The 26,153-nt window shown below is 39.8% G+C and overlaps 2 protein-coding genes across 6 annotated transcripts in view; one reads left to right on the top strand and one right to left on the bottom strand.

The window, feature by feature from the left end:
• bmb (brambleberry) overlaps positions 1-26,153 on the bottom strand; it is a 401,249-nt gene that overhangs the window by 289,232 nt on the left and 85,864 nt on the right. The window lies entirely within an intron of this gene.
• Positions 2,111-26,153, top strand: part of opa1 (OPA1 mitochondrial dynamin like GTPase) — a 47,180-nt gene continuing 23,137 nt past the window's right edge. The window contains exons 1-29 of one of the 4 annotated variants that reach the window (XM_074636217.1): positions 2,111-2,298; positions 3,485-3,809; positions 4,045-4,141; positions 4,340-4,447; positions 5,396-5,449; positions 7,372-7,454; positions 9,888-10,043; positions 12,675-12,728; positions 13,047-13,151; positions 13,373-13,459; positions 13,868-13,981; positions 14,219-14,299; positions 14,408-14,482; positions 14,591-14,662; positions 14,819-14,918; positions 15,126-15,256; positions 16,473-16,545; positions 16,837-16,909; positions 16,998-17,113; positions 18,156-18,220; positions 18,690-18,766; positions 20,522-20,687; positions 21,851-22,003; positions 22,259-22,367; positions 23,460-23,539; positions 23,803-23,943; positions 24,075-24,191; positions 24,306-24,399; positions 25,498-25,608. In XM_074636217.1, coding sequence (XP_074492318.1) covers positions 2,270-2,298; positions 3,485-3,809; positions 4,045-4,141; positions 4,340-4,447; positions 5,396-5,449; positions 7,372-7,454; positions 9,888-10,043; positions 12,675-12,728; positions 13,047-13,151; positions 13,373-13,459; positions 13,868-13,981; positions 14,219-14,299; positions 14,408-14,482; positions 14,591-14,662; positions 14,819-14,918; positions 15,126-15,256; positions 16,473-16,545; positions 16,837-16,909; positions 16,998-17,113; positions 18,156-18,220; positions 18,690-18,766; positions 20,522-20,687; positions 21,851-22,003; positions 22,259-22,367; positions 23,460-23,539; positions 23,803-23,943; positions 24,075-24,191; positions 24,306-24,399; positions 25,498-25,608 — 3,046 coding nt within the window. In that variant the 5' untranslated portion in view covers positions 2,111-2,269. The remainder of the gene's footprint in view (positions 2,299-3,484; positions 3,810-4,044; positions 4,142-4,339; positions 4,448-5,395; positions 5,450-7,371; positions 7,455-9,887; positions 10,044-12,674; positions 12,729-13,046; positions 13,152-13,372; positions 13,460-13,867; positions 13,982-14,218; positions 14,300-14,407; positions 14,483-14,590; positions 14,663-14,818; positions 14,919-15,125; positions 15,257-16,472; positions 16,546-16,836; positions 16,910-16,997; positions 17,114-18,155; positions 18,221-18,689; positions 18,767-20,521; positions 20,688-21,850; positions 22,004-22,258; positions 22,368-23,459; positions 23,540-23,802; positions 23,944-24,074; positions 24,192-24,305; positions 24,400-25,497; positions 25,609-26,153) is intronic. The other 3 variants (XM_074636218.1, XM_074636219.1, XM_074636222.1) reach the window with 3 other exon arrangements.

Here is a 26,153-nt window from a genome sequence, read left to right as displayed (position 1 = left end):
GCTCCTCTCTCTCAAAGCCAGAAACCAGAGAAGTAAGTCTCTTGTGATGTCATAGGGTATAAAGTGTGGAGCTGCTCCATAGACAATGAATGGGAGATTTTGTGGACCCACAGAATGTTTGTTTTCTTTTTTACACCCAAATGAGCTTTATTCTATTGTAGTGTTTTCAGATGTGAAACTGAAAATGTTCCCATATACTCAGAACATTCCCCTCAGTGTCATCTAGAACATCTTTACCAATTCAGTTTCTATGGAGCGGTTCGACACTACTTGATCTTTACTAATATTGTTTTGGACTGAAAGAGAGACTAGAGAGGAAGTTTGATATCCATGAATCTTAAATTTATGAGACATGCAAAATCTTGCCTATGCAACAAGTATTTACATGGACAGCCTCTAGCTAAAGTCACACGTCTAACTGCAGACATTTCTTGACATATTTTCATTATGTAAATGACAGCTGTCTGTCAGTCCTCAATTTAATCTCAATGCACTTTGTCCTTAACTAGTCTAAACTGCACCTGTTTATTCAAATGCCATCTTTATCAATCATGTTATCAGTATTGCCCAGGTAAATGTCCCAACTAACAGGCAGCTCTCATTTTCACTTTACATGAACATAGCAAGCACTATCTAGTGGCTCAGTGTAATTATTTTATTATCATGTGACATTAGAAATGATCCCACTGGCCCAGTAAGTTATTTAACAAATGCATCCTTAAGGGTCATCACAAATTGTAAAGCTCTGACTCACCACTGTGAGTTGTACTCTCGGGTGGGATGGCCTGCACTGGCAACCCGTAGGCTCTCCCATTGGTAAATCTTTATATATAAGGTGATTCTGGGTCTGCTTCCACAATACTTAAGTGTTTTTATTATGCAAACAAATTGTGGACAGTATTCACTGCGTTCACAGTTCCTCTTTGTGCTCTCTGTCCCAAAAGCTCGGATAAAAATTGGGGAAAGGACTTTTGCATATTCTGCACCCTCAGCCTGGAATTTGCTCCAAAATTACCTAAAAATCAAGGACCTAGCATCATTAAATATTTTTAAATCTAAAATGAAGGCTTTAGAAGCAGACTCTATGGCATGCCAATGTTTTTAGCCCCCTTGTTGTACAGCTGACTCCCAGAAAAGTTCCTTTTTGCCCCCCCCCCCATTTGTCTTCAGATAGTTCTCTTTTAATGCAAATTTTAGTGCTTTTAGTGTTTGTGAATTGTTTTCTTATCTCTATTTGTGTCTGTGTCTGCAACTTTGTGTTCTTGCTGCTGACCGTTTTGGCAAGGTCTCCCTTGGAAAAGAGGTTCTTAATCTCAATGGGACTAACCTGGTTAAATAAAGGTTAAATAAAAATAATAAATAAAATAAAATAACAAAGCCCCTGTATCCTCCTAGTGCAGGGGACGGCAACCTTTACTATCAAAAGAGCCATTTTAGGCAAAAAATAAATAAAAATCTCTGGAGCTGCAAAACATTTGCGGTGAGGTAGGGGCCACATTGAGGGAAAAAAAATCGGAGATTTCGAGAATAAAGTCACAATTTTAAGGGAAAAAAAGTCATAACTTTACAAGAAAAAAGTCGTAATATTACCAGAATAAAGTCTTAACTTTACGAGAAAGAAAGTCGTAATATAATGAGAATAAAGTCATGACTTTACGAGAAAAAAGTCATAACTTTACGAGAAAAAAGTCATAACTTTACGAGAAAAAAAGAAAATAACTTGTAAAATTACTACTACTATACTACTATACATATATACTAATATTATGACTTTATTCTCATAATATTACAACTTTTTTCTCTTAAACTTCTGACTTTATTCTCATAATATTATGACTTTTTTTCCCGTAAAGTTATGACTTTATTCTCTAAATCTCAGATATATTTATTTTCCTCAATGTGGCCCTAATGCTGCGTCGTACCGTCGTACCATAGACCTACAACAATGATAAATAAAAATGAAAATGTAAACAAAAAAACTGTTATTCATTTCTACTAATTTAACAAAATCCACAGGAGCTGAAGAGCCGCATGTTGCTGACCCCTGACCTAGTGTACATATAGGAACTCATTTCACTGACGCGTTTTCTGTCAGTGCTGATTTGAAAGTAGGACCGTTCACCGGAAGTGGACTGTCAGTGCTGTGTCCTTTAGCCATCAAGCTACTCTAACTAGCATAACAGGCAGATGATGTGTACCATATGGAGAGATGACTTGACCTGTGCTTAAAGAGAGATTCAAGAAGACATCAGTGTTGATAACAGCGACCATGCTGCGCGTCGGGAGTAAAGCTGCCTGGTGAGTTCACATTAATGATGAAGACAACAGCAGCTGGCTGTGTTAGCTTTGGCAGAAGGAAAGCACACATAGCTAACAGCTAGCTGGTCATTCTGACAGCTGAGGACAGCAATAGCGGCTATATTGCTAACTAGATGCTAATTTGCTAACTAACGTCTCTCCATCAACTGTAACTGACATTTATCAGTTAGGTTGCTAAGCGAACTGTGCCGTTGCCGTGGATATAGACGTTCCTTTAACGGTAGCCAGGTAACGTAGCCAGGTAACTGTAGTTAGGGAACGTAGCTATAGCTAGCTAACCCGGGTGTGTTGTGATAATGTGATTTTATCCGACACTCTGAAACTAAACCACTTACAGACTAGCGTGATTTGAGTTGACATACCTTTTTATTCCCCATTACTGTTTACTTAGCTAGCCTTATAGTAAAAGGTAAGAGGTAACGTTGTTTGTTATCGTTACCTTATAATGTAACGGTACTTTAATCTTCTCTTGCTCTGCGTGATGCAGCGTTTTGTGATAGTATGACTGACTTATACACTAGCATCATTAACCTAACTATGCACTTTATTACACTTAGCAGATGCTCTCTGTAGAGTATCTCGTACTCCAAAGGCCTTCACCTGATGATGGAGTCACAGTCTGGAAATAAAGACATTTTCGTGTGACTTAAATTATCTTAATCCTTTTACTGTTACAGCTATTGTTACAACAACATCATCAACAACAACAACAACAACAACAACAAGTACTACTGACTACCTGCATCTCTACACAACAATCACAGATATCCGTCTGAGAATAACTAATAATAATTCATGTTGACTCTGAATTGTGGGATTATTTCTTATTTCATGGGCTATTTTGGGATTCATACATTATATTTAGCATTTGAATACTGATTTGGAGGTCGATTACCATGGCAGTGGTCGAAGCTTAGAAGCAATCGGGTCAGCCCTAGTACTACAAGCTATAGATTCCAAAGTGTCACATTTTTATCTTGTAGAATATTATTCTCTTTGATTTTATGTTACTCTTTGACTAGTACCAGTACCAGCATCATCAGGATAGAATTAGGGATGACCAGAAGCTTCCACTGAAATGATATATTCAGGGGTTATGGTGTTTTTAAGCACATGAGGAAGATGAGCTTGTGTAATTTAATGTCCAATTTGTCTGTCTTCTCAGCATGGCCTGCAGGAACCTGGTCTCCACCAACATGGGGGTGAGATTTCGGGTACCGCTGCAGAAGGTGCACCCTCTGTCCCGTGCTATCCACCATCGCTACTCGGGAAACACCAACCCCCAACGACCACCTCATCGCACGGCAGCCCGCTATTTTACCTCCATGTCACGTTTGCCCATGCGGCCTCCCAAGCCTCCCCCAGGGTCAGGGGGCCGTGGCCACCAGCAGCAGCGCAACTTCTGGATAGCTCGCCTCGCTGTCCGTCTGCTGAAGCTCCGATACATTTTGCTGGGGTCGGCAGTGGGAGGAGGGTACACCGCTAAAAAGGTCAGTATTGAGTGTCTCTAACTTAAGGTTTCTGGACTATTCTCTACATTTCTAGCCCATGAACTAGTGTTTAGTTCTTAGTTATTGCATCATCACAGAGTAAGAGAGTTGTAAACCTTCCCCTGGGTGCTTTAAAGAGCAGTCCCTTGACTTTTCTAGCTGTCATGGCACACTGGTGCTTATTGAAAAACTTTACTTCTTGTGAAGATAACATAACTTGTCATTTTATCTCCAGACCTATGACGAGTGGAAGGACATGCTACCTGATTTTAGTGAATACAACTGGGTCATTCCTGATTTTGTCTGGGAACTGAGTGAACAAATAGATTTTGGTAAGTGATTTCATTTTAATGTCATGATTCAAATGAATGTGCTTATACCTGGCCTGGTCTTTCTTGTAAAGGATCCCGGATTTCAGTAAGTCAAACAGGGGCAATTAGGTTATACTTGAAACATGGCTGCACAATTAAGCATCATGAGATGAGACTTTCTGTCTTCTCCACTTGACCTATTATCTCTTGTATCCACAGATAAACTGGCCAAAGCTCTACCAGAGATGGAGGAAATAGCAAAACTACTACCTGACCTTGACAAGATAGGCGAGAACTTCACTTTCCTCAAAAGCCTCCTGTCCTCTGGTGAGTGAACAAAACCTCAACTATGTCTTCATAACGTTACTGCATCAGAGTGTCTAGTCCAGTGTCCAGGTTTCAAATGAGGATAACAGTAATTGTACACAAGCCAACCTACAGTATATTTCACATCTTCATTGGCCCCTGCTTTTATATAATATATCTAACAGTTCAGTTGGGTGCCCTCTACAATATACCATGCTTAAAGTATGGTATTTGCATTCTGCAGTTTCTCCTACCTCAATGTGACCTTAGCAGAACGAGATAACACAGACTTAGAGTAAAGAAAAAATATGAGGAAGTTTGTCTGCTTCGTGCCCTATATTGCAGCCCTCCTGTCTAAAGTTGTGCTTGCTAAAATTATTCTAAAAGAGCCCTTCTTTACTCCAAATAACCTATAACCATTGTGTTTTGGATCAGTGGCTTTGTAGGCAATGCTAAAACACATGTCTTGTACAAGTAATTTATTCAGATAGGACCAGGTGCACATTGCAATCTTACCTTGTGTCATTGAATTCCTCTAATAACCTGTGCGGTCTTCAGTTCAGGTGTTTTGAATTCAACACTTTGAGTCCAAAATGATTTATTCCATCAATTCACAAGGAAAAGGAAGTGATAATGTTTTATGTCATAATGCAACATTGACAAAGAATTTTTATTCTGTCCATAAAATAACTAGTCAGTAAAGGAAATGCCTTTAAATCGAGTAAGCTCTCGATTGGGATCAAGCCCAGTTTGGCGTGTGCTCTTTTAACAGTTTCTCATTAAGTGGCTGCTTCGCTCGAAGCTCCAGCACAGCAGCGGCTTTGTTTTAATACACTTCATCATTTAGCTGTGTCCCTGCTTTGATCACCATCCCTCTGCTTCTGTCTTTTATGATTTTTTTTTTATCTTGTGTTGTTCTTCCTTTCTCCCCCTCCCCAACCCTCCTGTCCCCCTCCACATTTTTCACAGGTGTGAGTTTGGGTAGTGAAGTCAAAGGAGCTTCTGGTCTGCATCTGTTGTTAGGTGTGTAAACCCTGCTCTCAGTAGCGCTGCCCACTCCCCTCTTTTCTCTCTGCCGCTGTCTGACCATCACCTTGCCACAATATTGGTATGGTGGTGGGGTTACTGCTCGCCATGGTTTCGGCTCTAAAGGCGGTAGCAGTGCATCTTCCCAGGACGTTGGCTTCCAGGTTGCAGACCAGTGCTGCTGACAACAATGGCAGTGTTCATGGTTAACACAGGTTCTGTATTCAGTGAAATCTATGACCCGTCACTAGGATGGTGACAAAGTTTCAGAATCAGTAAAAGCTTCATTCTTTAAGTTTCTCTCCTTCTTTCTGAATTAGTTTAAAATCCCTAGAGAACTTGAATGGTTATTATTCCCTAGGTGATATATATATATATATATAAGCACAAGCACAAGCACAAGTGCAGTAAAAGAAAAGCGTTAAATAGTGGCAATAACCTGCCATGAATCTTTGAAGTTTTTCCTTCCTGGTCTGAAAAACCTTTAGTATGTCCCCTCCTTCCCTTTTGACTTTCTTTAACCTGACTGTCCTTGGCTGTACTTTGTTCTACCTGTGTGGTTTTTCGCCTCCTTTGACTTCCACCCTCTCTCTCCCCTGGCCTGTATGGGCTACTTTCCTTAATCGCATTCACTAATCTTTGGGGTGATCTCAGTCTGCTTTTAGTTATTTCCTCTTCAATGTTTGGAAAATGCACACAAAATACATTTTACATAGAACATCCTTCGAAGTTGCGAATGTACACTAAATATTTGCTTTGGAAATTATGCCAAATAGTGGTAAAATAATAGAGGCATAATGATGATAATAATTATCTAAGCCTAAAATGGATTAAGGTCATGTACAGTGGCATACGGGACCACGCCTCTGCGGTGAGTCATAAAATCCTTATAGGCGTGTTCCTGGCTCTTTTCAACTTCACACCCTTTCATATACTTATGTTTTCCATGACAGTTTCAAGTTTTTATATTTATATATTTAGTGTACTCAGATGCTACCTTTTATACTATGCACATCAGATTACATTGTGGTGCCTTTTGTAAACACCTACATCATTTACTGTATATGGCTAAGCAGACTTTGCTTTGTGGATGGCAATAACAGCATGCTAGTTCACAAACTTCACATAGTAAAAATGTAAATTAGGCACTTTAGACAAAGAAAATCTTTGTTCTTTATTGGGGTTTTTTCAGCGTTCAGTGATACAGTAACTGCTTTTCTAGCCACGATGCCCCACCCAAGTCCACCAATTAAAGTTTCGGTAAACGGTGTCCAATCGTGTATCTAAATGGAACCATCTATAACTAGTTTTCTGAACCTTTATTTCATATTTTTAAAATTGCTCGAAGAACTCCAGGCGCACTAAATGTTTTGAAGATCCTTACTTACTCTTACTGGAACTAATTACATAATAACTAGCGATGTATTCTTTAAACAATCTTGTTTTTTTCTGCTGTAGCCTGCACTATTAAAACATTACTACAGTTTATAAAAAACAACACAAACAATACAGAAAAGTCACTGCAAATTAAGTCAATTTGATAAATAATTCAATAATCACAAAAAGTCATGATCCTGATTGGACTGCTTTATTCCTACTGCTTGAAAAAGTTGAGTTTGGCAGTTTTCATTTTTTGGTCAATTGAGATCAATGCAAAATTATTATTATTTTGGCTTGTAAAGTACTATGCGCATGTTATATATGTATATATATCAGTGCAAGATTTTCCAAACATTTGAAATGTAATGGTCTTTATTTCTCTAATCATTCGCATGCTTTAAATGATGGCTATCTGGCATATTTTCACTATTATGGTCACATTATGGTCTCCCCTAAGCTTGTTTATGTTCAGCTCTCAATAGTCAAAGATGCATTTTCACAAGTAACCCTGTTCTGTGTCGTTGTGTCTCCACTGGTAGAAACCTCAGGCGATCCTCCACTAAAAGCCACAGATTCTTCTGCTTCAGCCGCACAAGATGGCGGCGACAAGCAATACAAAAAGGCAAGTTTGTAAAACCTGCTGACACTTCTCAGCTTTGTCCTCTGACCACTTCACTCAGCTCCTCTCTGCAGCTTGGCTACCTCTCACTTCAGTGGCAAGAACTGTAGCGGATTGAATCAAAATCTACTCAAAGAAACGTATACATGAGTTTGTATTGTTCAAGGCATAAAACCATAGCATTTAAGGGCCCTGAGCCACCAAGGAGACATCAAAGACCTCGCACATCGCCTCTTGTCGTCTCACATAAGTTGTTAAAAGTTGCTGTTAAACAAGGTCCTACTGTAATTGTATGAACGTATGCACACTCAAAACACTTTAAATAAAACTGCCCCCTAAATGGCAAATATTTTGTAATACGGGCAAATGTAATCGTTTTGAGTGCATTTTGATTCAATCAGTTCATCTGAATATGAACTGTGAGTTTCACATGCTGGCAGGCTACAGTATATTCAAGATAAGCTTTTGAGGCCATGCGGCAATGTTATGGTAAGAAATGTTTTACCCATTTTATGACAGTAACAGTATGATTTGAAAATGTGTAAGGTTTTACTATTACCATATACGTACATCATTCTGTATGGAGTCATAGGAATGCCATAAAAAATAAATGTGGAAATATCAAGACAATTAATAGAATATTAAATAATGATTATAAGCATATTCATTTATTTTCACATTTATTTGTTCATTAATTTCTGTATATATTTTTATATATGTTTTTATATATATATTGCACATAAATTACTCTTTATTTAAAATAGAGTACATGTGTGCAGGAATTGACTAGAAAAGATGATTGAAAAGAATAGGGAAAAGTAAAGAGATAAAAATAAACAAATTACATAATTAGTTAATCTTCATTGACAGACTCAAAGTCAATTAGCAAAACATGTAACACAAACAACAATACATACATTAAAATAGAAACATTGCCATATAAGTATAAATATTTTTTTGTAAATATACAGAAAAACTAGAGTAATATATATGCAAAAATTAAATAAACATATATATATATAATATATGAAATATTTACATAAATATATTCACTTTTGTGTTTAAATGAACACATAAAAGTGAAAATAAATGAAAATACTTATGATTATTCTTTTATTTATTCCTCTTTATATTTACACATTTGTTTGCTTATTCTTTTACAGATTTATTCATTTTTATGGCACTCCTATAACTCCAAAATTCTGTAGAGTATAAGCTTAGAAGTTAAGCACACTGATATTTATCATTGCTTCAGAAGTGCCTTTCTCATGCTTCTAAACTCTTCCAAATATTTATTAATATTTCTAGCTATATATTATACAGCAGTTCTCTGGCAGAACACTTTATATGCACATTTGTTTTCATTGCTGTTGTCCTCTCTGTTTCTTGCTCATTTTATGTTTTGTTCTTTCCCGCAAAGTGACCCGTTCCAGTGTCCCTCTCTTCTATTTTTTTTGTTTTTATGTGTGTTTTTATCACTGTACAGAGTTTAAACAATGAAAACAAGATGTGAAAGTTTGACAACAAATATAAAGAGCTTCATTTAAAAAAACAAAAAAACAAATAGAAGTTGGCTTTCCTCTCCTATCTCCTGCTTTTACTCTGCAATCATGGTCTCCAACATGAGCACATAAAACACAACACAACTCTTACAAGTTGATGCTTTGCTTCAAATTATATTTAAGAAATGTGACACATTCACAGAACAGAAAGAAGCAACAAAAAAACAGCACAAAGTTAAATGATGATATCATGTTGGGGACCCCTGAACTAAAGCAGATTCCACCAGCTGTAATCTATGCTTTGTGCTTCGCCCCTTATAGAGCTACTGTATATCCCTGTGCTGGCTTCGCTTATTTTAACCATCATCATCTTCAGCATCATCAGACTGATGATGTTCAGAACCGCCTCACATCATTGTGTTGCAGCACATTAAAACATATTTTACCTTCACAGTAGAACCTGAATTTCCACTCTCTTACTGTATTTTACACTACTAACTTTGAGTATAAAAAAATTGTTACAGTGTTGTCTGGTGGACATGCAGTCATCGATCCACAGTGGTGCATGATGGCGGAGAAAGAGAATAGGTTGTTGCCACTTGCTGAGAGGTGCTGGTTGTGGTATTAGTCACCTCGTCTGCCTTCAGTCTGGCAAAGTTTGACATCTCCCGTTTGTGTTTGAGAGAGACCGACTTTTTTGTGTAGCACTGATGATGGTGGCAAGATTAACAAAGACCCTGATTCTGTTAAACTTGAGCCTCGGCTGAATCATCATTCTCCGGCCTGCACAGCACTGAGGCCAGTGACTGAGAAACAGGCCAGGTTTCCTCTGTTGTGATTGGATGCAGCTTTAGCCCGTATGGCTGAGCCCATTGGCTGGTTGATGTCTTTGTTGCTGCTCCTACCTGTCTCTCATTATGACATACCCCAGCAGGGTCTGCTTGGCGAGCTCATTCTTATTCAGCAGCAGATCCAGCGGCACGAGGAGGAGGTCCGGCGGGCCGCGGCAGCCAATAGTGCGCCTCCCCCACTGCCAGAGCCTGCTCCCAGTCCGCCTCCGAACCCCAGCCCCCCTCAAGAGAAACGCAAGGTGAAGGTCCCACCCCACTTAGATCCGCCCTATCCCACCAAAGTCTCCTAAAAGATCACAGCTGCAGAGAAGAAACAGTAATAGAGAGTGTATATATACTGTATATATTTTAGGACAATTTAGTTTCTACCAGCCGCCTTGTCAAATAATAGTCATTTAAGACCAGGCTGAAGTGTTTCACTGCCTTCTTTGCTAAAAAAGTCTGTTGCATATTTGACCACTGCGACGGCGTATTTGGGCCATTGTAGGTTAAAAAAAATTATAATTACGGAGCCGGGGGAGGAGGGTAATATTCTAAGAAAAAACTTTTCGTGATTAAAGTCAGAAATTTACAAGAAAAAAACTTGGATATTCTCTGATATTAATGTGGTAAATTTATAAGAAAAAACTCACAAATTTGCAAGATTTTAAAGTCATAAATTAAATTTTACACCCCTCCCCCGGATGTGTAATTATTTGAACCTACAATGACCCTAATACACCGTCGTAGACTGGTTGGCTGTGCACTTCAACATCACGTCAGCACCACTGGAGGTCAGCAAAAACAAGATTTTCAACTGATTTTAAGTTGCTCTTTAGCTAACTTAGTTTGTCAGAATAGAGCTGGCAATTTGAACATTTAAATAAAACTCTTTCATAAAAGAATTGAAGATCCAAATTGTAGAAGCGGTGCTTTTCTGTTACTCGCTAATGCACAGGGCATGGTAGACACAACAACATGAACAGCTGCAAAATAGTTCTTCAACACAATAATATATTCCAGTGCTGTGGCCATGCAATAAATGCAATCTTTGATATGCTGACCAAATAGACGGCAACATGATAAGATAGAATGCAACTCAGTAAAACCATAAATTAAACAACTCATCCCTGACTAAACATATCTATTGCATTGCCATTGCATTGGATATTTTACAGCCCTCTGCTTCAAAGGGATAGGTTGGGTGTTTTGAAGTGGGGTTGTATGAGGTACTTATCCATATTTGGTATATTACTCACAATAGATGACGGTCGGCACGCCCCCAGTTTCGAGAAACAGACTGGAGCACAAGCACCGGAGCAAAGAAATACAGTTCTGTGGACGGCAGAAAAACTTATTTTAGCCACCTAAAAGAAAGGCTGATGGAAAAAAATGAATATCTGTTTCAGTGTACGCTATATTAATTATATTTTCCGACGGTGAACTGAAAGTGAAATGTATCTATACTGTTTTTGTCATCTGAGCCTGCTGTCTTTGGAGAGATCATAGATAAGTTCCACTCTCAGTTCAGTTCCCTGTTTGAAAGGAGAAGGAAAGGGCTGTCTGACTGCAAGATAAAGCGGTGAAATTATTCTCAATATAGCGCACACTTAAACTGATCAATATTTTTAGGTGAACCTTTCTTTTAGATGGCTAAAATAAGTTTTTCTGCAGTCCATGTCCAAAGTCCTGTATTGCTGTGCTCCAATGCCGGTTCTTCTGTCAGTTTCCCCAAACTGGGGGCGCGCCAACCATCATCTACTGTAAGTAATACACCTACGATTGATAAGTACCTCATATAACCCCACTTCAAAACACCCATACTATCCCTTTAAGACAACCTTTTTAAGCTCATTTTATAATATTTGTAGAGCAGACAAATTGGCCTGTCAGTAGTTTAATCTGTCGCCTGCAATAACCCAGCAGTAGCCTCCATGTTACAGTATCACCCCCATAGTCTGTCAGGCTAAGCTTCGGTTGTGGAGAAGGCATGCATGGACCTTCATAGCCTGGTTCCAGCAGCACAGTGACATAGTTCAGTCTCATTCTCTCATGCAAATGGATGGATAATCATCATCATCAGCAGAGCTCCATTAATGTACGGAAACACTGCATGGAGTGGAGTGGCAACCAGCTGCATGGTGTGAGCTGCACTGTTTGAAGCTACCATGAATGGTCCCAGCTATATAATAATTTGAGAGTTGTTGTCAACAGCAAGGTAGAAAGCCTTAAGCGCATGAGTAGTTCTTTAATGCCTAAATAAGTGTCTTAATTATTGAAATTAAAAACATTTTCATACACTGTTGACGCATATCGCTAGAAGGTAACTTACAGCACACTTCTTGTTGTTTAGTGTAGAAATAGTTTTTGATAAAATAGTTTGGTGTGTCTTGTTAAATTCCCTTTCTTCTGCTGCCAATCCCATTTGTTCACGTATGCTGTGTCTCCTGCTTTCTGTCCTGTCTCTCATCCTGACAAACATGTTCCGAATATAGAAAATCTATAATCAATTGAGGTTTGCCCAATCATGAAAAATCAAGCTGTAATGACTAAATGATTTTTGCGATCAGCTGTGTTTTTCAGGGCTCACTCTGTGATTTGTGCCCGTTTTATGAATTACAGCTTGTTGATTGAAGCTGAGTAACACCAGAATGAGTAGTGTCTGCCTGAAATCTGATTTTTGTTCCTCTCTTTACACATTAACTTGACTCTCAACTCTGGTTCTCTCTGTAATACAGTGTGCACGTAATGAACCTTCGTGGTGCTGGTGGGATTTTCGTGCTTGTGAAGTTGCACAGTGGGAGTAACGGGAAGCCCTTATTCTCAAAACAGAGGAAGCGTTAACCCAGTTTGTTGCTGTTCTTTTTCTATTTTTCTACTTCCACCTCTAGTCATCAGACAAAGAAAAGATAGACCAGCTTCAAGAGGAACTGCTCCGTACGCAGGTACAGTAGATTGTGTGTTGCTTTTGATCAAATCTATCTCTTAGTGGATCAGAGGAATGTGTATCATGCATCTCATCCAAATCTGATTTAAAAACTTTTATTTTCCTAAATTTTTAAAATACTGTATACCTTATTTTGCAGATTTATAAAACTGCCCAAAAAGTACAAATATATCAAATAGGTTAAAGTCTTTGTTAGCCAAAAATGTGGTAGGAGATGATATACAGTACCTCCACCAGGTTTGGGTAAAAACGTTCTTTTAGATGTAAAGTGTTACTGATGCTGGTTGTTGATTGGATTCTACCGTTTAACCCACAGCTAAAATATCAGCGCATGCTGGAGCGAGTGGAGAAGGAGAATAAAGAGTTAAGGAAAGTGGTGCTGCAAAAAGATGATAAGGGGATTCACCAAAGGAAAGTGAAGGTGGGTTGCACATTTAAACATGCTGATACACGCTTACATGTAATTGTAAAAGTTTTCCCCATGAGGCTTACTTTATCAAATATGATCATTCTACAGATACAGGAATATTTTCTTACATTTTGTAATATTGCTGTTTGTCCCCTGTTATATTAGTTTAGTTATTGCTTTATTCCTTTAACTATTCCTTGCTGATTTCATTACTATTGTGTCCTTTCATGTAGAAATCCCTCATTGACTTGTATTCTGAAGTCCTGGACATCTTGTCAGACTATGATGCCAACTACAACACCCAGGACCACCTACCCAGGGTAAGAAGCGGTCAAATGTAGCCCTGCTGTTCATGGGAAATGGATTTCTATCAAAAAGGAGCCAGATGTTTGAAAGATTTCTTTTTTGACCTGTTTTTTTTGTTTTGTTTCTGATACAAATGGGGCAAGAAACATGCTAAAATCAAAAATGTTGTTTCGTCTTTTTTTTTTTTTGTGGTAGAATTGGTATCTTGATTTAAGTAAATCCTCTCAACTCCAAATTTGTAAACATGTATGTTCTATTTCCTTGTTCCTGATCACTTAATAGCCCCCTGTTTCTTTTTCCACTTTGTCCTTACGCCATTGGGTTTGCCTGTCCTCCTATTCTCCTATTCTCCTGTTCTGTCCTCTGTCCGTCTCTCTGTATTGTGTCCAACCCCTCACCCATTTCCTCCTCTTCTGTTTCAGGTGGTTGTGGTCGGGGATCAGAGTGCTGGGAAGACTAGTGTGCTGGAGATGATAGCCCAGGCCAGGATCTTCCCCAGGGGCTCAGGAGAGATGATGACCCGCTCTCCTGTCAAGGTATGTGGGACCACACTGGCTGATGTTTGTTTAATATTTTCTTTTAAAAGGACAGACAAAAGATGTACCCATTTATTCACACTACACACATTGTCAGAATTTGATGTCATGAAATGAAAGCATTGACAGCCATTGTGAGCCAGAATCGACAGTTAAGGAATGAAGGTATTTTGTGAGAGGAAAATATGTAGGAACCCAGTTCTGATGGATTTCTGTCATTTTAACTTCTTTCTGCAGGTAACACTAAGCGAAGGCCCCCACCACGTGGCCATGTTCAAGGACAGTGGCCGAGAGTTTGACCTCACCAAGGAAGACGATGTAAGTCACAAAGTCACACGCTCCATCCACCTAAAATTAATTTAAGCGCTACCTTTATGTTTACCGGTTAACATCATGATATCTGGCGTCTTTTTGTCTGCGCTGCAGCTGGCTGCTCTCAGGCGCGAGATTGAGCTGAGGATGAGGAAGAGTGTGAAGGAGGGACAGACCGTCAGCTGTGAGGTTGGACATACAGTCGTGCTTCCATTCAGATTACTAACACAGCAGCTACTTGCTGATTTACTTCTCTAATGTTTCATAGAATAATCATGTTTATTTTTTGCCTGTCAGACAATATCCTTGAGTGTCAAAGGCCCCGGCATCCAGAGGATGGTGCTTGTTGACTTACCAGGAGTCATCAGCGTGAGTATACATTCTTCAATTTAAAAAGAATGGGAATGTTTTTCTTGTACTTGTTTGAGCTTTGTAATATCAAAGGCAATTGACCACACTTGTCTTCACAAATATAGTAATACAATTATAGTCTTTAAAAGTGTTTTAAATGTGTGTTTCTCTCAGACTGTGACTGCAGGCATGGCAGCAGATACTAAGGAAACCATCTTCAAAATCAGCAAAGCCTACATGCAGAACCCCAATGCAATCATCCTCTGTATTCAGGGTGAGCCATGAGTATACTAGTCACAGTTGCAAAAATCTTATATAAAGGCAGCATTTCTCTTAGTGAGCAGGGAGACGATCTATCAGAGGACTTAAAGACCTCTCCACTTATGTCCCATTGCTGTTTTCTTAAGCAAAACACCAAGTCTGTCATGGTTTTTATACTGCTTATCATCATATCTCCTGTACCCTCCTTGTCTCCCTCCAGATGGCAGTGTGGATGCAGAGAGGAGCATTGTCACAGACTTGGTTAGCCAGATGGACCCCCACGGGAAGAGAACCATCTTTGTCCTGACCAAGGTGGACTTGGCTGAGAAGAACCTGGCCAGCCCTAGCAGAGTAAGATGTCTTAACTGTCCCAAAAATCAAATACAATAAAAAAAAAATTATACTTTATATGTGAAGTATTATACTGACTATTAATGCCTTGTTAGTCAACATGTTCTTAACTCATCATTTGAGTCAATTCTTAAGTGATAAAATCAATCATTATCATCCTTAGATGAAAGGCATTAAGATCGCAGAGATAGTGAGCTAAAGCAGAATTTGATTAACAAAAACGGCTGCATTTGCAGATTTCAAAACCGTTGTAAACCGGTGTATAAAGTGTCAGCCACTGTGAGTGAAGCTATATGCAGCTGCTCCACAAGAGGGAGCTCAGCACTTTTATTCTAACTTAATGGCTCCTCAATGAGCCAGTGTATGGGAAACTTGTTCTACAGAGTGGACTGGCGGGAGAATTTAAGTCCTTTGTTTTACATACAGATTTACTTTTTGCTGGACTGGCAAAGCTAATGTTAAATAAACTCCAGCTTATTCAGAATTCAAAAACCAAAAAGGTTTGAACACATCACTCCTATTTTAACTTTTCTTCTTTTCTAACTCCTTCCTATTGTAAGTCGTTGACATGCTCACTTGCAAACACACGGGACAGATCCCTTAAATCAAGTAAAGATCTCCTCACTATACCTAGAATAAATTCTAAATCAGCTCATTTGTGCCTTCAGTCATTACGGTCCTACTCTCTGTAATTCTCTACCACTTGAACTAAGGTCTGCTACAACAGTGTGTTCTTTTAAAAGCAGACAAAAAACATATCTTATTTCGCAAGCTTTTAGTTAGGTTTAAAGTGTTTGGTTAATGGGTAAAACTTTTATTTTAGAATCAGTATTATTATTATTTAGGGCTGCAACTAACGATTGTTTTCATTGTCGTTTAATCTGTTGATTATTTTCTTGATTAATCGATTAGTTGTTTGGACTATAAAATGTCAGAAAATGGTGAAAATTGTTGATCAGTGTTTCCCAAAGCCCAAGATGACATCCTCAAATGTCTTCTTTTTTTTTCTTAAAAAATTACTCTAACCGATTAATGTAACGTAATAGCTTATAGCTTCTTATCTTGTACGTTTTTGTTATGTATGATTTTTTAATTTTTTTAATTTTTTTAAATTTTTTAATTTTTTAAATTTTTTTTATTTTGAAGCACTTTGACTCCACTCCTGTCGTATGAAATGTGCTATATAAATAAAATTACATGACATTTTCTCTTTCAGATCCAGCAAATAGTGGAAGGAAAGCTGTTTCCCATGAAGGCCCTGGGCTACTTTGCAGTGGTGACAGGAAAAGGTAATCGCTACTACTGAGTAATCCATCAGGCTGTATTTAATTTCACATTATTTCATGAGGACTTTCAGGTCATGATCATGTCTGAATTACACTAACGTGGTTTTATGACACCAATTGCGGTAAACCCTGGGACTAGTTGGAGGTTCTCTGTGGATAAGTTTTTGCCCTGTGTAACCTGAATTATGTAGCACTCATACTGTGATTACATACATTTAGATATTGTTATTCTATATGAAATCTAACATTAACTGAATTGTCATTTACTTTGTTCTGCTGTCTTCTTGTGTGCAGGGAGCAGTGGTGAAAGCATAGACTCCATTAAAGACTACGAGGAAGACTTCTTCCAGAACTCCAGATTACTAAGGTAAGTTGCCTGTGATTGACTACCAAACATTAATGCATCATCAAATTAATTAATTTAAAGCTGATAATGAATCTATGCATGCAACTAGGGACGGCATGCTGAAGGCCCACCAGGTGACCACAAAGAACTTGAGTCTGGCTGTCTCTGACTGCTTCTGGAAGATGGTGAGGGAGTCTGTTGAGCAGCAGGCGGATGTCTTCAAAGGTATGACTAACCTTTATCCCAGGAGGGGGTTGACTGATTTATATGCCTTGTTATTTGTGCCGTTGAGTGAATGTTTATATCCCATACCTTTTATAGCCCAAGGCATGTTTTAATAGTGTGAATGAACATGGTAGGATTTGATCCATTAACTGTACAGGGAACAGGTGCTATTACTCCTCTGCTACTCTCCCACCTCCCTGTATTGGCCTTACCCAGCCCACCCTGCCACACTTTTCTACTCCCTCAGTCCTGCCTTCCAACTGCAATTAGTCTAGACAATCTCAAGCCCATTGCTAACAGCACAGGAGATTTATGGCCGTGAGACTGCAGTTCCCATAGGCCCATTGTGTAGCCTATCGATCCATATCCCATCAAATCGCACACAGCCGGCCTCCATCCTCCATGCTTGGCGCCACCGTGGCCCCACAAACCAGCAATTAGCCTAATCTCCACTGTGGATAGGGAGGTGTGGAAAGGGACAGCGGGCTTGGTGTGTGTGTGTGTGTGTATATGTGTGTGTGTGTGTGTCTCTCTCTGTCTCTGTGTGCATATATGAGAACTAAAACTCTGACTTTTGATAAAGAGTGTGTGATTGGCCCCATCCCCTCGCCTCCCAAAGGACCAGTTAAGAGAGTGAGTGTGCAAAGTCCTCACCCACGTTTATTAAAGGATAGGCACCATTTGCAGTCTGAAAGCTGCCTTTATATCATACCAAGTTAAAACAAAGCAGGCCCTGTCCCTGTATGGTCATTGCCTGTTGACAATGGAGAATTACTGTTTGATGGAACGTAACGTCAAAGGTGAAAAAGCAATAGAAACATGCAGGAGATAAGTTTGGTCCAGGCATGAGAATGAGCAAATATGACTCATATCAAGGTCAATTTATTTAGACATTTTAAGGGACAAAGTTAAGTTTCTATATGATGAAACCATTAATATATAAGTATAATTTGACTTATGTAAAGTTAGAGATTGTTTATTCTTATGTTGAAAAGGTTTGTTTAAATCAAATATTCATTTTCACTGTCCCTCCTCACCACAGCATCTCGCTTCAACTTGGAGACGGAGTGGAAGAACAACTACCCTCGTCTGAGAGAGCTGGACAGGGTGAGAAACACAAACAGCAAGGGCACCTAAATGACACATTTACATTACTCTTTAAAGCTTGGGTAGGTAACATTGGAGAAAACAGCAAGAGTAAGCTACATTTGAAAAGTTATCCAACCGAAAAACCCAGCCCAGCGTTGCCAACTCTTTCCAATGAAAGGAGCTAGAAGCACTAGCTCTAAAAGTCCCTAAATCTAGGGCTTATTATAGTCCTGCGACAGATACACGATTTTTTTCTTTGTTTTGTCAGAGCATTGATTGCTGTCGGAATGTAAAGAGAATTTCAACAAATACAACAAATTAAAATCTAAAATACATTACCCACCCTAGCTTTAATAGAGGCTTGACAAAAAACAAAGTATGGAGAAAAAAAAGTATTATCTCATTAGTGGCCCTGTTTGAGAAAAATAAAGTTTTCCAAAGACAGTGCAGTAACGATACAGATGTTAATTATTATTTTTTTTTGCAGAATGAACTCTTCGAAAAGGCCAAAAATGAAATCTTGGACGAAGTCATTAGTTTGAGTCAAGTAACCCCACAACACTGGTAAGTAAATTATATTTTTTATTTTTCTGCTACAGCCGTGGCCGGAGGCATTATGTTTGTGAGTTGTCCAAATGTCCGTCCGTCCTTACGTACGTACGTCCCATTTTCGTGAACGTGATATGTCAGGAATGCCTGGAGGAACTTGGAATTTGATGGTCAAAGGTCACTGTGACCTCACAAAACACATTTTTGGCCATAAGCTACAATTTCACACAAATGTCTAATAAGATAAAATGATAAAGTGAAGATATTTTTTTTATGGGTTTTTTTGTTTTGATTTTTGGAGTGAAGATAAGATCCAGTTCTCCAACTGCACAGTGCTTCCTCCTGTAGTTGGGTCAGATGTCAGTTCTAGCATTGTAAATACAAGTGCAGTGGCGTGCCCATTCGTAGCACGTGCCCGTTCGGAACAGGCCGAATGCTTGGCTCCAAGGAGCGGTCGAGAACCGCTCGGTGCTCGTTGACTCCAGGGAAGTGAATAAGAGTTTGGTTGTAACGTTAGTATATCCAGCAGCAAAACTGAAATGCACTCAATGAGCCCAAGTCTGCCCGCTGCAGACGACACGCTCGTCTCAGTCTGCTGAGCCCTGAAGCCCCGCTGCTGCACAAAGCGCTGTTTGCTTGTTTATTCAATGTTTGTTAATATTGAACATGTTGCGTGTCCAAATTGCACCAAATTTGACAAAGCACTCCATGGGATCCCCAGCAATACACCCACCAAGTGTGAAGTAAATCAGAAGAGTGGTTCTCGAGATATGCGAAAGACATACAGAAAGACAGCGATTCCTCGCTTTATAGTTGGATAGATAATCATTTTAATATTGTTAGTATTTGTGTTTTGTCCATTCTATTGGTCTTAATGAGATGCCACCTTATGAGGACTAAGCTGTGAAAAGTTGTGTTTGCCTAAAGGCAATTAGATCATGTATTTGCACCGCTCCAACGCTCAACCACACATAGTTGAATGCTATTTTTAGAGCAAACTGCAGGTCTCTCGCTGGGTGCATTTATCTGTGCATGAATGTATAGTTATACCTCACCCCCGATGAGGAAAACCTTGCTAAATGAGATGTATGCATGGTGTTGTGGCCGTCCCCAGTGTGCGTGCCATCAGTTCTCCCAGATCAATACTCTGATGAATGGCCCACGGACGGGAACAGGGGTGGCCCTGTTAGCCAGCCAGCAGCCAGCCAGCACTATTGAAGATAGCGCTTATTGACAGTGAGGAGTGCTCGTCTGAACAAAAGGGGAGCCTAATGAAATATGAGCGTGCGTTTATGATAAATGAGAGAGGCACAACACTGGTCTGGTCTCGGGGGGGACTTGGGTAGGGTTTTGTTCCATTGTCACGCTGCCCTGGAGAGATAGAGCGAGAGTGTGGAGGCTGTTGGCTGCTAACAGGGTCAGACTGGAGCTGTATTGGAATCTACAGTCAAGTGTAGCCATGAACGATCCCTCTTCACTCATTGTTTTCTTACCCCACCGGGTCACTTAACTGAACTGAGCTGGACACCTGGAAGCAACTTTGTTACAAACACTCTTCCTCTAGATCTATCTGAAATCGAAATCTGAAAATAATGATCAGAATCTAAAAAGTTACATGCACCTACAGTATGGTCGAAGCAACTTCAGCATGTTACTAGAAGTCATGACACGGAGAACCAAAATCACCACAGCTAGAGGTGCCAATCAACAGATATCTTCCCCCCCTTCCAGTTACTCAACGCTATAATGACTCATCTTTCACTCTCCCAGGGAGGCCATCTTGCAGAAGAAGATGTGGGAACGTGTTTCCACCCATGTGATTGAGAACATCTACCTGCCTGCTGCCCAAACAATGGACTCGGGTACTTTTAACACCACCGTAGACATCAAGCTCAAGCAGTGGACCGACAAGCAGCTTCCACACAAAGCGCTGGAGGTAACGCACACTGTCTTTATACAGCTGGTCATTATGTAATTCCTTTGTTTAAAGGGGGATGTTGACTATTACATGAAATCAAATCAAACGTTGGTTAAATCAGATCTTATAAGTTGATCTTCTGCAGATATGAGGACATTTCTAAATATAAATTGGTTTATGAGTTTGTTCCTGTCGTTGTTGTATTTCTTTCAGAAATAAATTATGATGTTGCCAAAACTTATTACCAGAGGTGTGGACTGGAGTCGCACAAATTTGATAATTTTAGACTTGACTTGACAAAATCAAAAAATGACTTGCAACTCGACTTGGACTTTAACACCAATGACTCGTAACTTCACTGGGACTTAAGTCTTTTGACTTGAAAATACTTGATACCCTCCCCCAAGCCCAAAAATGAAAAAGTATGTTAATTAAAAAGTGTGTGCATGAAGACGATCAACTGCCCGGTACCGGAGGTAACCTCGACAGCGTCAGAGATGTTGGGTTATTTACTATTTAAGAGGTCCCTTATTGATTTTTTTGGGAAGAAGATTTACTTGTGGGGAAATAACTGAACTGAGCAAACTGAATTTCTATTTTTTGTTGTTTATTGTTGAATCCCCAAAAAGTGTCGTTTTTGTTGAACTCTGGACTCTTTATTTTGGTGAATTTTATTTGGACTTGCAATTGATTATCTTACACTTAATTAAGTCCCCATATCCACTTTGTTTGAACCAATCCGTCAGCATCCTATCAATCTGAGGAGAAAACTGAAGAACTAACTTTACGTTACTGAGCACCAGTAATGTAAAGTTAGTTACACTGTTGTTAAAATGACATTGCATTTGGTGAAGAGTGCATTATGACTTGATTAGGACTCAAAACTCAAAGTTTAGGACTTTGGACTTTTCAGTCTTGACTTGAGTGCAAAGACTTGAGACTTACTTGTGATTCGCAAAACAATGACTTGGTCCCACCTCTGGTTATTACTGAATGATTTGTCATTTTACTGATTCAAATTCTATAATTTAGCTTTGTAATGTACTCACTGTTCTGTACTACATGTATTTGGTTCAACTACTGTGCCACAGACTGCAGAAATGTGAAAAATATTCAATCAGGCAATGGCCTTGTGGTAATACAAGCCTCCTCTTTCCCCACGTTACTTGGCCTCCCATTAGGTTGCCTGGGAGACGCTGCAGGAAGAGTTCGCCCGCTTCATGGCTGAATACAAAGGCAAAGACCAGGACGACATTTTTGACAAGTTGAAGGAGGCCGTGAAGGACGAGAGCATCAAGAGGCACAAGTGGAATGAGAGGGCCATGGACAGCCTGGTAAACACACAGTAAATCCTCTCACCCTGTTGTGCAAGGAGACAGGGAGCATGCACATAGTTGATTTAACACTTCCTGAAGCTGACACAATTTCATGATCATGTGCACTGAATGTAAAGAAACTGGTCTTGCTAACATTGATGCAAATACCCATTGAAACCAACAAGTGGAACATCTGGTACAGGACTTAATATGCATTGCAGTTACTTTGCAGCTCAGCTAAGTTTTTCTCCTTTGTGTGTGTGTGTGTTTCAGAGGGTGATCCAGCACAACGCCCTAGAAGACCGCTCCATCACAGACAAGCCCCAGTGGGACGCAGCCATCATGTTCATGGAGGAAACCCTCCAATCACGCCTCAAAGACAGTATGTTGGCCATGATGGCCTCATACACACCTCATACAGTGTCACTTACCCAGTGCTGGACACCAGTCCCAGTCTTAACCATGCGATAACTTACCTGTCGAGATCATACACTGTATATAAAGATGGACAACATGAAAGCTCCTCAAAAGTGAAGCCAAAATATCTTGATCGCCCCCTGGTAGCTGGCTGCAGTAGAGTATACAACGTAAATCTCGCCCCCTCCATGTCAGCGGATGGGATATAGGCCAAACTATAAAGTCAAAGTACACCTCAAATAAATTTTTCCCCAAAGATGGTTTCAGTCGTTTTAGGTAGTTCATTTCACACTGATGTATGATCAAGTATTCATTTTTTCTGATAAGTTTGGTTTTAATTAGTTATTTGATGCTATAAAAAGAGGGTGAGATGTCATGATTGACATCTTTGATTGACAGCTGCTCTGAGTTAAGTAGTTGCTTGATTGGCTTGGGCGGGTGTGTGGGTGGGACCTCGATAACACAGCTTCAGCCCCCCAATCACTACTGCGCAGACTCTGTCTCCAAATGACGTCAAAATTTCAAGATGGCAGGTCTCATATCCGGGATATTTTGGCTTCACTTTTGTACAGTGGGAGAAAGTGGAGACACATCCTCCATCTATATATACAGTCTATGGTCGAAATGTTTCAAAGCCCTATGTAGATGTATAGATCGGTTGACTAAGTTTGGCTCTAACCCAGTTGCACAGTTACAGTTGTAACAAAGATTGCACATCAGCGAGTAGAATGGTTGGAAGCGGAGGCCATGTTCGGTACCTTCTCCACCTGCCTAGCCCTTTTTGAAAACAATATTTCTTCCCCATTAGGATTCAAGGTTAGTGTGCAAACATAGTCAGGTTAGATCCATTTAAATTACAGAACAAATTCTTAAATTTGCTCTGACACATTTGCCACACTTTGGGGGTAAATCGTTAGACAAGTCACAGACACACATACATTAGGAAGAGTGGTCATGCTTCAGTGCCATCTTGTCTAGTCTGCTCCAGTCTTCCACAGTTTGAGCTCTGTTTCTGTGGCGCCACGAATGCTCATGACTTTTTTCTTCTCTCTTGTAGCTGAGTCAGTAATCAGAGATATGGTGGGTCCAGGCTGGAGGCAGAGGTGGATGAACTGGATGAATCGCACACCAGATCAGGTCAGAGTTCGGGGGGTCTCTGCAAATTCCTGGGTATAACTGTGCTGTTTTTTTAGAGGGACCACACAGATTTTAAAGTGGAAGGATCATAAGGGCGGCACTCATTAAATTGGTATAATACCAGTTGCCCCATTTGTGCCGATCCGATGTACAGTACTTAAATGTACAGAACTTGGTAGAAGCACACAATCCATGAAATAATCAACTACATCTCAACACCCACCATGAGGACAGTGCTCACTTCCTTTTCTTTGACCTTGTAGCACATTCGTAATGAAACAAAAAATGAGCTGGAGCGCTTGCTGAAGCTACACGACGAGCACACAGCCTACCTGGCCAATGACGAGGTCACCACAGTCAGGAAGAATCTGGAGGGACGAGGGGTTGAAGTCGACCCTGTGCTGGTGAGATCAAAACATCTGTGTCTCTGAGCTTTGCTAATTTAAAACACCAGTTTGCTGTTTTTTAGCTGTAGCATGCACACTATGTCTACTATCCATTAACTGCTGAATTACTGATCTCCTTGCGTGGTCAGATCAAGGACACGTGGCATCAGCTGTATCGCCGACACTTCTTGCAGAAGGCGCTGTCTCACTGTAACCTCTGCAAGAGAGGTTTCTACTACTACCAGAGACACTTTGTTGACTCTGAGGTAAGGAGAGAGGATGAGTAATCCTGAGTTGTCTTTCTCTTCCACCTCATTCTCAGCTATATTTAAGGTCACTGTGTGAAAAGCTAAACTGTGTGCCTGCATGTTTGTGTCCAGCTGGAGTGCAATGATGTGGTACTGTTCTGGAGGATCCAGAGGATGCTGGTCATCACCGGCAACACTCTCCGACAGCAGCTCACCAACACTGAGGGTAAGGATCGGGGATACAAAATATAGTATTCAGAATTTAAAGAAATAAAGGGTGAATATGGATTATTTTGGAAATCCCATTTAGATTATATATCAAACACTCAGCCACAGTTTATTTTTACCAAATTCTATTTGTCAGCATTGCTTTGCCTCTCAAGTTTGGATAGATTGTGTAATTCTCATGTAGTTGGGTTTGAGTTTATCTTGTGAGATGTATGATTTTGCTTTTTTTGAAGGAGTACATTGTTGCGACAGTATCACTTTTGGTCATTTAGGACAAAGATTCAACACTGAGTTCAATGGACGTAGCATTTTTTTTCTTTTTTCAAAAGTGATGATCACCATGAGCAACCAGATGAAACCATAAAGTGTGGTTCAAAGTGGTCCAAATATGGTTGGCTGGGGCAGCTGGGCAACCGTTAAGCTGCATTCACATGGAATCAGGCAGATGACAGACGGGCAACACCTTCTGGACGGCACGGGAAAAACAAACAAACGGCGAAACGAAACACACATGACGATATTTTGCTATGGTGATGGAATAAAAATATGTTAAATAAAATCATTCCGTATCAACTATATTATGTAATTATTCTAATAATGCATGTTGCTCTAAAATGCAGCTTTCTCTTTATACTCTATTGCAAACTTACACAACTTTCTCTGGTGCAAGGGAGCTACGTAAGATCCAGTTATAAATTCTGTCACCGTCAACCGTTACTGTTGCCGGTTTTCTCTGCCGGCCTCACCTAATATTACCATCCTGCTCTCACCCACTAACATGATATCGTCTACCGTCTGCCTGATTCCATGTGAATGCAGCATTACTGCTGGCCTGAGCTTTGTGATATAATTTACCCAAGATCCATAACCACTCACTGATAACCGATAATTCAATAATGAAATTGTTCTTACTACCAGTGTTCTCAAAAACACCTATAGTAAGAATAGACAATTCCTTTCACAACCTTTTAATGATGGTAAAAATGTGTTGATCATGTAATTCAACAATGGAGAGAAAAAACGGATGCATTGTTGTTTGATTGAATATTGATTGTTGTACTTTGTGTGTGTTTGTTTCCTCCATTCATCTTCTCAGTGCGCCGATTGGAGAAAAATGTGAAGGAGGTGCTGGATGACTTTGGGGAAGACATGGAGAAGAAGACCCACCTCATCACTGGCCGCCGAGTCCAGCTGGCCGAGGATCTCAGTAAGTCACACGACAGACTTACAGCAGAAACATATTAATAAGTTAAAGAAAAACACAGGCGTACACTTGAAGTCCATGAGTAAGGAGGCAGTTTGTCACTGTCAGCTTGTCCCATTGGTCGCTGTAGGGATCTGAATTACCCAAACTACTAGACCCCAGTGCAGCGCATGCATTTGCTTCCATACCTCAACTTGTGGTTCCTTGAAATCTTGAAGTTGTCAGTAGGTGGCAGTAGTGCTAAAGGAAATGGTATTGATCAGTCTGATATAGCAGTATTCATTCAGCTGACTGATACAGTGCAGTCAAGTTAAAATAACTTGGATGTCAACTGGAAATTTGCCTTTTAAGCTTCTTTTTAAGGCAGATTCATGGTAAAAAATGTTCATATAATAAGCAGTAATGCTGCCACATTGTAAACAGGATTGTGTGCGCTGGTATGCACTTGTCTCGTGAGATGTTGCATTGGTGTAAACATTTGAAACAAAGTTTATTGTTTTACATTTAGGCCTAAACCTACAAAGTTCATCCCCATATGCGCAAGAATG

Source organism: Sebastes fasciatus, chromosome 5 (genome assembly GCF_043250625.1).
Source record: "Sebastes fasciatus isolate fSebFas1 chromosome 5, fSebFas1.pri, whole genome shotgun sequence".
Taxonomy (NCBI): domain Eukaryota; kingdom Metazoa; phylum Chordata; class Actinopteri; order Perciformes; family Sebastidae; genus Sebastes; species Sebastes fasciatus.
Note: the sequence above shows the minus strand (reverse complement) of the source record. Positions and strands in the feature narration are given on the sequence as shown.